At 36.0% G+C, this 12,565-nt stretch overlaps 1 protein-coding gene across 1 annotated transcript; it reads left to right on the top strand.

Annotated features, from left to right (window-relative positions):
* The first annotated feature begins 340 nt into the window (after positions 1-340).
* LOC127438094 (5-hydroxytryptamine receptor 3C-like) lies at positions 341-8,832 on the top strand. Its single transcript, XM_051693368.1, is given in 10 exon segments — positions 341-377; positions 2,932-2,995; positions 3,420-3,592; positions 4,905-4,949; positions 5,295-5,375; positions 5,377-5,402; positions 5,937-6,106; positions 6,202-6,368; positions 7,994-8,204; positions 8,636-8,832. Coding segments are annotated over 10 exon segments (1,164 nt in total). The 5' UTR covers positions 341-347.
* Positions 8,833-12,565: the final 3,733 nt, after the last annotated feature.

The following is a 12,565-nucleotide window of genomic DNA, read 5'->3' as shown; positions in this document are numbered from 1 at the left end:
ACTTTTAGGTGAAATCTACCTACAAATGATTTTGACTCTGCAAATAAAACTGGAATGGGAGGAAGAATTTTAACATTAAAAAGCACACATCAGGTTTGATTGAAATGTATATGGAAAACAGCAACTTACCACAGAAACCACCATATTTTTACTGTGGATTTTGCATCAGACATATTGTGCTTTGCATGTTGCTTTTGTCTTCTGAGATTATGAAACAAAGAAAGTGTATAGTGAAAAATCTCTGTTGGATCTAGTTTGTCTAAGCAAATCAGTTTTCAGTGGTATATAGTTTGATCTGATACTCATTATCAAGGCACTATCAACCAGTCCACATTGTTAAGAAGGAGATGGCTGTAGTATTGAATTCAAGACCACAGGTAAGACAGTCATCAAATAGTAATGCAAAAATAGTATTAAACATAGTAGTGCTGTTTTATGTCTATTTATTAGATAACATGAAAAACTACATAATTTTCAATTATCTAATTCTTATGGTGATTAATTCACAAGAGACTGGGCTATAAAGGTTTTAATGTTTTTTTTTTTGTTGTTTTTTTTTTCATTATTAGTTGATCTAGTTCAAACCTTGGAAAGGGTCACTAAACCTCATTCTAGGGACTATACTTTGTACCTGCTTTGAATAAAAATCATTGGTTCCACTTTATATTAGGTTTATTTAACTACTATGTGCTAACATTAAAATATTGTTCTGAAAAATTTTCACAAAATTCATATTTGATGCTACTGAGGTTGAGGTACGGGTAGGTTTAGGAGTTGCTTTTGAAATGTATTCCATTACAGATTACAGAATACATGCTGTAAAATGTAATTTGTAATGTATTCCATTAGATTACTCAAGGTCAGTAACATATTCTAAATACTTTGGATTACTTCTTCATTACTGGTAGATTTTTTCACTGGTTTTGACTAAAACTCTGTAAGACAAAATACACAGTTTAAAAATACATTCTCTGAAAAACCTAAATATCTTAAGCAGTGTTGTTTCTAAAACAAGATAAATCAATTTGATCTTGTTTGAAGGATTTTTAGATATTTTTACAGGAAAACAATACAAAAATTATTATCAAGAATAAAATTTTTGACCTAATATCAAAGGTCTTACTAGAAAAATAGAAATAATGATCCAACATGAATTTATTTTTTATTTGATCCCCTTTTCTCCCAATTTGGAATGCCCAATTCCAATTATTTAGTAGGTCCTCGTGGTGGCGCGGTTACTCACCTCAATTTGGGTGTCATTTGTATTTTGTTGATTCATGTCTTTTATTTTGAAAAGTTTAGTTCCTGTTCCCTTGTCATGTGATTTCATGTTTTCCCTCCATGTTCATGTGTCATGTTTTCATTGGTTTATTGTTTAATTAGTTTGTTATGAGTTCTGTTTGTTCATTGGTTTATGTTCCCCCATGTCCATGTATTTAAGCCTCATGTTTTCCATTGTGTCTTGGTCAAGTATTGAATGAATGTGAATGTAACTTTGTAGTCAAGTCAAGCCATAGTCAAGTCTAGTCTATGTTCATGTTTTGTTTTGTAGTCAGGGTTATTGGTTCTCACTTTGTAAATAAACTGCATTTGGGTTCTTCATCTTCACTTCATCATCATCATCATTGCCAGTGCCAGCATCGTTACACCGGGTGGCGGAGGACAAGTCTCAGTTGCCTCCGCTTCTGAGACGTCAATCCATGCATCTTATCATGTGACTCGTTGTGCATGACACCACGGAGACTCCGCACGTGGAGGCTCACGCTACTCTCCTCGGTCCAAGCATAACTTACCATGAGCCATACTGAGAGCGAGAACCACTAATCACGACCACGAGGAGGTTACCCCATGTGACTCTACCCTCCCTAGCAACCATGCCAATTTAGTTGCTTAGGAGATCTGGCTGGTGTCACTCAGCACACCCTGGATTCGAGCTTGCGACTCCAGGGGTGGTAGTCAGTGTCAATACTCGCTGAGCTACCCAGGCCCACAGCGTGAATTTTCTTGATAAAAAAATATGATTTTGCCTGGTAACATGTGCATGTATAATAGCTAGAAATAGCATTTAAGCTTAGCATTTAGCTGACAATTTACACAAGGTTTATTTCTATTTCTTCTGCTCCAAACTTACTTCAAACTTACTTCTCTGTCTGCTCGTATGAATGTAACACATCATAAGAAAGTGTTTTACCACTGTTCAAATACACTTTGGATCGCATCATTTATATGTATAAATGTTTTCCATCTGAAAGGACTAAATATTAAATGAAACAAATGACAATAAAATGCAAAGTAATCTCTTCAGTAATCAAAATACTTTTTGAATGTAACTGTATTCTAATTACCAATGATTTAAATTGTAACTGTAGTGGAATACAGTTACTTATATTTTGTATTTTAAATACGTATTCCCGTTACATGCATTCCGTTACTCCTCAACCCTGGGTATGGGTTAGGGTTTAGGGTAATGGTTGGGGCAGGGTTGGGTTTAGGTTTAGGGGTAAGGTTAACAGCGTAACTACAGATGTAATTAAATGCAGGTACTTTATATGTAAGTACAATGCCACAACACGTATGTACATGATAAGCGCATTGTATTAAATGCTTAAGTACATAGTAGTGAAAGACACCTAATATTAATTAACAAATGCTGTAACTGATTTACATGTCTTTTAAGTGCACTATAATTTATTTATTTATTTATTTTTTATCAGTTAACTTAGTTTGGTAAAAATCTAAATTAATTGGTCAACCTAACCTTAAATCAAAAATATTATTACATTTGATTAAATCAACCTGACTACATTGTTTTACTCCTATGAAAGTACTTTTAAGGATCATATCAGGCAGGAAAAGCTCCTTAAGGTTACAACTGCACATTGAACGTATATAGTTTGTATATTGCAGTGATTGTTAAAATCCTTCTTACAGGTTGCTGGATTCTCTGCCAGTTTTCTGCAGGTCCAGCTCTTTACCTACTGTCTCATCATGCAGTGTAAGGCTTAATTAGATTTTCAATACAAAAGCAAATTAAATATATTTTAATTGTATATTAAATTAGGAAAATGCTAAATAGAAGCATTTTCACTATAGTGGTGTCAGACTTTTGGACCCCACTGTATGTAAAAATATATGGATCTTTTCATATAACTGATTCTGAAGTTTCATGTTCAGTCAACTCTTTTAACTTATATCAACTAATAATTGAAGTTAGAGCCAATTTTTTATGTGAATTTGAAATTCATATGAAAACAGCAAAAAGATTATTCTTTAAAAAATTGTAAATTCCTGTTAGTTCATCAACAGGTTAGTCTATTTAAACCACATATTGACAACACTATAGACAAGCATAGAATTCTTCTTTGTGAGACCTCCTCTAAATATTTTATTTTGTGTATTAATTTTATTTATTTTTTCAGCTCTATTAATAACATCTGTAGAGACCATTAACTGCTCTGAACCTACTACAGAGGCTCTCTTAACTTCCCTGAGAGCGAGTGTTTTTGGAAAAACTGAAGTGAGGCCGGTTTTCAACCTTAAAACTCCCACCAACATAAGTTTGAGCTTCACTATGTATGGGATTTTAGGTGTGGTAAGTTCCTTCTTAATATACATAAAACTATTTGGATATTAAGCCACACTTAAAATGCATAAATCTGCTTGCAGTATTTATCAAAATATCAAACCAAGTGGTGCTTACTTTAAAGAAAGATAGCACAAGCACAATTTTCAAACACAACATTTTCAAAAAGAAATGTGTTAGTCTTCAAATTATAAAATTATAGATAAACAATACTTGGTAATGAAGATTAAAATAGTAAGGGGCAGATAAAATGTCCCAGGGTGAGGTGCTGCCCAATGTCCCATATAGAGTTGGGGTGAGTTGAAGGGAGAAGAAGACTGGGTATTGTTTACACATGGATAGTCCAATGCCAGAGGACAGGACTTGTAGGGGCAAGAATCTTTTCAGTGGTCAATTATGGCCACACAAAATCAACATGGTAACATTTGGAACCAAGATGAAGCCTAGCACCATTGTTGTGGTCTGAAAAGCTTCAGGTGCACCTTTTTTCGCACTTCCAAAAACCAATAATGGATTAAAAAATAATGTTTTTTTCTCAAACACACAAAATTAAAAGCCATATTTGAAATGCAACCAAAATTACCACTTTTTTTTTTTTTTTTTTTTTTTTTTTGCTGTTCAACTAAATTGTGAATAAGATTTAAAAATGTTATTGATACATTTTAATAAAGTGACATCTGTGGCTACAATTGGATTTAAGCCCAAAGTATGCATGCTTTGGTCAGACATGAACACTGAGCGTCCTTGTACAGGACACATGACGCAAATTTCGTCATCAGCAGAGTGCATGAGCATTAAAGTGCATAGCCCAATTTTTCTAACCGCACATCTTTGAAGGAGCAGAATGCGCATGAGGCTGGAGCTATTTGCACTAATTAGTGGGTCCACAAGGTGGCAACACCTTGCATTAGGAAGATGTAATCGCTGCTAAACATCAGGACAGAAAGGTAAAAACAGCAACAGTGGATGTGCAAGTCAAGAACGTGTGTTTGAGGAGGTCTGGAGAGACCTGCATTTGTATAACTCGAGTCTGAAGGAACATAAAGACATCTTTATGAAAAGAAACTCCTGAAGAAAAAGTCTGGTGTCTCATGGCAGTCATAGCACGCATGCGCCAACTGCCTGTGAATGCGTGCTCAGTTACATGGAGTATACTTTGACAGACTCGCGTTCGACTGTACGTAGACACTGAACGTTCACGTCAAAATGGAAGTATACCCAGGGCTTTAGGGCTAGAACTTAAAATTGTCCCCATACTTCACACATGCAAGAGCAAAATGGGCTTGATCACCTTCTGCATTCTTATTGTTTTCTCTTTCAGGATGAAAAAGCACAGGTACTTAACACTTTCCTCTGGATCTCTTTGGTAAGTCCTTCTGCAGCTCACTATTGGCCTCTTTCAAAGTGTGATATTATGAACTTTTTAAATGAGTTCTCTTTTATGCAATCAAAATAAAATTTATTCTGTGTGTAATTTCTGTGGCACCCAACAGAATTAATTCAACATAAATACTGAGTTTCCAAATACTCCCGTCTCCCATTGTTTGAACAAGCTGGCAAACTAGTCCTGCCCCAAACTCACACCAGTCAGTGATGCTATGTCCAGCTTAGCTGGGTCGCTCGAAAAACAAGACTGCAATCCCATTTGGTGCAGCTGGTGGTGTAGAAAATAGACACTTCACCTTTAAAAATGGTACTTTGTGTTTTGTAGTTTTGGAATATTGAAGGTTTGAGCTGGGATCCTGTTGAATGCGGGACAGACAGAATTTCACTGCCAAGAAAAAAGCTATGGATCGCCTGATATTGTCATTAATGAATTGTAAGTTTAAAAGTATCAGATTATATTTTGATTTAGTGGAAACATAATGAGAACACACTGTCATCATCCATCTTTGTAATTAAAGATAGTAGTTCTATATGTCTTCCAGGGTTATCTCACATGTACTATTTTCGTACATTTGGACATACGCTGAAACATTCAAAATCAACACATTGACAACATCTGAAATGTGAGAGTTTACATATGTAAAACTTTACAGATGCTCAAATTTTTTCAAATTCTCAAATGACTGGTTGGAGTTGAAATTGCAAGAACCCTTGCAAGATTGATATTGTACATTTTAGTGTCTATCCAAAACATACAAAATATACATGTGCTAGAACCACATTTTACGTAAATACCTATGAATACAAATTAAATCACATTATTCTGTCTTATTTTCATTCTGTGAATGAAAGAATTGACTTTTAATTGCAGCTTTCAACACTATAATTAAAACAATGGATAACAGGTGAAAACTCAGTAACATTAACATATCAGACATTCCTAACATTCATCTCTTTTTCTGTCAAGCATGGATGAAAATAGAGCCCCGGACACAAATTATGTCTACGTCTATCATAACGGTCAGGTTATGGATGGTATTCCATTTCATGTGATCAGTTCTTGTAATCTGGACATCTACACCTTTCCATTCGATATTCAGAACTGCACTTTCACTTTCAATTCGTACCAGCACACTGGTAAGTAAGCCTGATTGAAGGGGAAATTTGAATCTACTGTATTACAAGAACTTTTGTAGAACCCTTAATGCTAGTTTAATTTTTATTCTCTTTAGTGAGTGATATTCGGTTGTACTTTCAAGAACCAGTGAAGAACACACTCCAAAGTTCTCTAAATATGATGACAACAAAAGGAGAATGGGAGCTAGTTGACATGCTAGCTGAAAAACCAGAGATACCTCTCCAGGCTGATAATAACTCATGGGATACACTTATTTACCACGTATTTCCATTCTACCACTAATACAATTAAATTTGAATGACTCAAGTATTTTATTAGTTGTTAAAGGAATGGTTCACCCATGCTGTTCCATGAAACACAAAATGATCAACTCTTGTCCTACCAAGTTCATAATCACCACATCTGTCAAGCTCCAATAAGTAAAAAAGGTGTTCGAAATTTATATTCACTTGTAATTTTCCACTCCACTGAAGCTCTATCTAATCTAATTAGCATCTGCATTCAGTTTAAAAAAGTGCACTGACACGCTGAACCAGTTGTAATTTCATTCATGCATTGGTTCTGGAAACCATCAGATGGCTTAGGTGTTGGAGACAGGGCTTTATCCAGGCTGTTGTTGGCCAGAACAGGGAACTGCTGACCTCGCCTGGCAATATAGTTTGTGGTGAAAGGGACACTTTGAGGAACTTCTGTACCTGACTGACACTTCAGGGAGGCAGGGATGGAGGACTCAGGGAAGTCTTTCCCATTTCTCTAGAAGAAGTCACTGAGGTAGTCAAAAAGGCAAGGTGCCAGGGATGGAAGAGATTCACCCAGATATTCTGAAGGGCTTTGATGTTGTTCGGCTGTCATGGTTGTCACACCTTTTCAGGATTGCGTGGACATTGGGGCCTATGGATTGGCATGCGTGTGTGCTAGTTTCCATTTTTAAAAGAGGGGGACTGGATAGTGTGCTTCAATTATCGAGGGATCACACTTCTCAGCTTACCTAGGATGCTGGAAAGAAGACTACTGTCAATTGTCAAACCTCAGCTGGAGGAGGAGTAATGTGGAATCCCGGTCCCGGTCGTTGAACTGTGGATCAGCTCTTTACCCTAGTAAAAATCCTAGAGGAGGCATGGGAGTTTGCTTTCCAGTCTATATGAGTTTTGTGGACTTGAAGAAGGTTTATTACCGTGTCCCCTGGTTTGTCTTGTTGGGGGTGCTACAGGAGTATACGGTACCAGGGCCGCTAATGCATGCATTTTGGTCCCTGCAAAACCAGTGCGATAGCTGTATCTGCATTCTCGGCAGTAAGTCTTGGCAGTAAGTGGATTGACATCTCAGACGCGGAGGCAACTGGGATTCGTCCTCCGCCACCCGGATTGAGGCGAGTCACTATGCCACCACGAGGACTTAGAGCGCATTGGGCATTCCAAATTGGGGAGAAAAGGGGAGAAAAAAAATCAATACTCATCTACTACTTAAACACCACAGGTGTCATTATGGCAAAGAGGTGCAACTTTTATTTAACTCAAGTGCTCACTAAAAACCAGCTCACTCACAGACCATTTCATCTTTGTTTCAAGTCGTCTCAAGTTAATTTTGATTCCAACATAACCAAATGTGGGGTTGTCCAAGTTGGTTAGTCATTTACTTTGCAATAAGTTTGTCCCATTCATGGCAATGTGTGGACCCGCTGTAAGAATGAGAGGTAGGCAACATCACATTGACAGAATGAAAAATCAGCCAATCAAACAGCCAATCAGAGCGCAATGGAGGCATTACCTGTCTCTCATGACAGAATGTTTGGGTGAACTATTCCTTTAAATAAATTTTTTTATTTTTTTATTTTATTCATTGTCAGTGTAATGAAAATGGGTTCAATTGATTTTGTCGTGCATTAGATCGTCCTCAGGCGTCGGGCCACTTTGTACATTGTGAATCTCCTGATTCCCAGCTGCTTCCTCATTACTGTAGATCTGTTCAGCTTTCTTCTGCCACCTAAGAATGTGGACCGTTCTGCCTTCAAGATGACCCTCATCCTGGGATACACTGTGTTCCTGCTGCTAATGAATGATCTGCTGCCCGTCACAGGAAACACCTTACCTCTCATAAGTCTGTATAGAAACTTCTCTGTAGCTTTAAAGCACTTGTTTATTTGTCTCTTTCATTGTAATTTCCTTACCCCTATGTCGTTCCAAACCTATACCCTGTTGTTATTTTTTTTTTCTGTGGAACACAATTTTTTTAAAGAATCTTCATACAGCTCTTTTCTGTGCAATGAACTTTTATAGCGACCATGTCTGTCAAGCAAAAAAGGCTGTGAAAGTATCATTAAAGTAGTAAATCACTTGAGCGCTATATTCCTGTTATTCTAAAAAAAAAAAGAAAAGAAAAGAAAAGAAAAAGCATGTGGGTTTGGAACAACATGATGAGGATGATTAATTTAAGAATTTTTTAGATTAATTTTACCTTTAAGATCGATCAGCATCACCAAGCTTCAGTGGATTTTTGACATGTTTCTTTTATATTTAATCTTCATCCAGATGCCTTTTTTTCTCTCTGTCTGGCACTGATGGTGGCCAGTCTACTGGAGACAATTGTCATCACAAATATTCTGTGTTGCTCCAGTCACTATTTGCCATTACCTCAGTGGGTCAAGGTCATTTTCCTCAACTATTTAGCCAGACTTGTTTTTTTAAGCAAGGAACCCAGTGATCAAAACTGTGAAGGTGAGTCTTAGGACTTTTTCACACAGCTCCCATAAGCACAGAGTAAGAGTTGCTGTGGTTTAACTGCAGCAGACGCATGTAGAGCGTTCACAAGGACAGTTTTTAAGCTGCGTAACAAAGCTGCGGTTCTATACAGAAAAAAACTATTTTGGGTACCAGACGGAAAAGTTGACAACTGAGAATTGTAACTATTAAAAACTTGATTGTCTTGAAATGTATCCACACGGAACGGAAAAATTTAAATAAATTAAAAACATTTTGTGGGGGAAAAGAATGCATGACCTGCACTACTTAGACTGCTGCCACTGCGACCTGGACCCCAATAAGCTGTGGAAGATGGATGGATGGACCTTTTTTTCAAACCAATAGTTATCAGGGCCTGGGTAGCTCAGCAAGTAAAGACACTGACACAAGTTCGAATCCAGGGTGTGCTGAGTGACTCCAGCCAGGTCTCCTAAGCAACCAAATTGGCGTGGTTGCTAGGGAGGGTAGAGTCACATGGGGTAACCTCCTCGTGGTCATGATTAGTGGTTCTCGCTCTCAGTGGGGCGTGTGGTAAATTGTGCGTGGATCGCAGATAATAGCATGAGCCTCCACACGCTGTGAGTCTCTGCAGTGTCATGCACAGTGAGCCACGTTATAAGATGTGCAGACTGACTGTCTCAGAAGTGGAGGCAACTGAGACTCGTCCTCCGCCTCCCGGATTGAGGTGAGTAACCGCGATACCACAAGGACCTAGTAAGTAGTGAGATTTGGGCATGCCAAATTGGGGAGAAAAGGGGAGAAAATTAGAAAAGGAAAAAAAAATAGTTCTCAACAGAGCACAACAGTTTGGTTCTGAAAGTAAAAATCCCATTCATTTTTTCCATAGGTAAATTAATGATTGACAATAACATATAAATTAACGATAACTTATAAACCTTTAAAGACAGACCTACCGTAAGATCCAAGCTTGTTAATCAATGGTATATGCTTCTGTTGAAGCCATCACTACACATTATTTCAACTTATTTAAAAAAAAAAGAAATCAAGTTTAACCCATCCTTGGTGTTGTGGGTTATTTTTTAATTGGTTCTAAATAGGTCTAAAAGTTCTGCAAGGCCAAGGAAGGATAAATAGCGGAACTTTAAGTAAAGAATTATACTACCTGTGAATCCTGAAGAAAAAATGCTCCACAAATCATAGAATAACTGCAAACAAAGTGTGCCAAAAGAGCTCTGCAGCTCAGGACATGACGTACTGTGAATGACGCAATCGAGTTGGTCTTCCTACACTCTCAAACTACTTATGCTGTAAATTTGTAAATGTCTCAATATTGAGCAATACATTTACATTTTTGCATTTGGCAGACATTTTTATCCAAAGCTACTTACAGTAGATTCAAGGTGAACATTTGATCAGTTTTTGTGTGTTTCCTGGGAATCAAACCTACGATCGTGGCGTTGCTAACACCGTGCTCTACCAGTTGAGCTATAAATAGAAATAAAAATATATCGAAAATATTTACAGTTTGGTTATGCAGCAAAAAAGCTGTCAGTGTGAAAGCTCAATGTAAGCATGCTGTTACAGTTACTCTGCTGTTTCGCTAGCGCACTGCAGATGCAGGATGTGTGAAATGAGAAATGTCTAGTTTTAAAACATTTACTTTTTAAGTAATATAAAAGGTAATTTATATAAAATTGTTTTAAAGTCATTTTTTATTTCTTTCTCAGTTAGTGCAGTCAAAAGAGAGTACTTTATTTTTTTGTAACAAAAACATGAATAGCTTAACAGCATTTGCAGTAAGAGCAAGGACATATGCTCGACCAACTATTTTTGCTAAAGGATCCAGATATTACACTGGACATAAAGTGATGTCCCAACACTGTATCAAAATTCATCTTCGTACAAAATGATGAAAATAAAAATCAAACATTGAAATGCATTAATATTACCATGATCTGCATGGGTCCAATGATCATCAACATAAAATAAGCTGAATAGGAAAACTGATCATTTTGGTTTTTAAGTATCTTGTGAATTTCAAAGGTTTCATGCCATCAGCAATCAATAATGCACTGAAATCAATTCTTTTGTAAATGTAAACAATGTAAACTATGTGTCGTTGCAAGCGAACCGGTTTTTAATGTAGTCTGGGTCATACATACTTTTTTGAACTTGCATAGTTTTACTTTAAAAGCATTTTCTCCTCCCCTTTTAAAAGTTGAAAAGTCTATTTATTTTTGCTATCCTAACTTTGCATGATTATATGATTAAGTTGCATTTTATTGACCCTGTTAAAATAGACTGATTACTAATTTCTGGGTAACAATCCACCAGTTGAGAGCCACTGTGCTCTATTAAATTTATTTCAATAGGTTTTCTTGTACCTGCAGACCACAAAACGGAGATCTATCATTGTGAACCAGTAAGTGAAATCCCACAGAGTGAAACAAGCCTGAAGAATTCTCCTTCTCTTCAAGAACTGAGGAAGATCAGTAAAGATTTACAATCCATCCGTCAGCAGGTCGATAAACATTTTAATACCGATCAGAGTGAAGATGAGTGGGTGCATTTCGGTCAAGTTATTGACCGCTTGCTTTTTGGCGTGTATATTATTTTTCTTACAGTGAGTTTCTTCACTATAGTGGTCTTTTGGGTGTACTGGTACAATTTACGTGCATCTTTGTTATAAATAAACCAACTAAATCTATATAGAAATTAAAGATATTGAGAATAAAGTATATGATTACTGAACCTGTCCATACAAATTACCACTTTGCAAATGGAATCAAATGCATGTGATTGGCAAATGTTGACACAAGTTGTGTAATTGTATATTTGTTTGCTTCTACTGTTATTTTGTTTGTATACTTTTATATCATAACTGATTTAAACTGGAAATACATAGAAAGTTTTAGAATTTGTAAGCATTTAAATGAAGAAATGTTATGTTAAATGAATATGAAATATAAATGATTCTGCACTATTCTAGTAGTGCACAAATTAAATAAGCACAATTATGACCATGATAACTCATTTGTGCAAAAAAAGTTATATAACACACTATATTATATTATTAATGGATAAAAGGTTATTGCTCAGTACTCTTTTGTATAATATAAACAGAAAAAGAATTAATAAATGAGCCAGTGATTTCTGTAAATTCTTATTCTTTTTCAAACCACTGCCTTCATTGGAAAGAGAAAAAATTCAGATTGAAGGTTACTAAGCAGTTTTAATAAATACAATTACAGCTCTTCCAATTTCTTTTTCCATAATAAAACATTCCTGCATGGATTTTAACCTATTCTCCCCATAACGTAAACAGCTTCAATGTTACCTACAGTAAGTATGGATATAGGTGTACTTTTAGATAATTCAATTTATTTAAACTTCCACAAAAGTAATAAAACTGCTTCTAAAAAATACTACATCATTGCCTTTGTTGAAATAGAATCATGAATACAATAAACTGTACAGTACTACAACTATGCTGTTGAAATGTGCTAGACTATGTAATTTATTTTGATTTTTAAGCTTCTGTGAACTCATAAATGGCTTCAGGGAGGCTAACAGTAATTTGTGATTTTCATAAACATACAGTAACTGTATAAACCTGAAAATATTATAGGAACTGCATGAAAACTTGATATTAAATGTGTAGTTTAATGTAAACTTAATAATAATAATAATTTTTAGCTGAACTGGATTCAATTGTGGACAGTGGTTCAATGTGTTTGAAATGAGTTTTCTGAACTTAAA

This window comes from Myxocyprinus asiaticus, chromosome 49 (genome assembly GCF_019703515.2).
Source record: "Myxocyprinus asiaticus isolate MX2 ecotype Aquarium Trade chromosome 49, UBuf_Myxa_2, whole genome shotgun sequence".
Classification (NCBI taxonomy): domain Eukaryota; kingdom Metazoa; phylum Chordata; class Actinopteri; order Cypriniformes; family Catostomidae; genus Myxocyprinus; species Myxocyprinus asiaticus.
The sequence above is the reverse complement of the archived record's forward strand: the minus strand, read 5'-3'. Positions and strand labels throughout refer to the sequence as shown.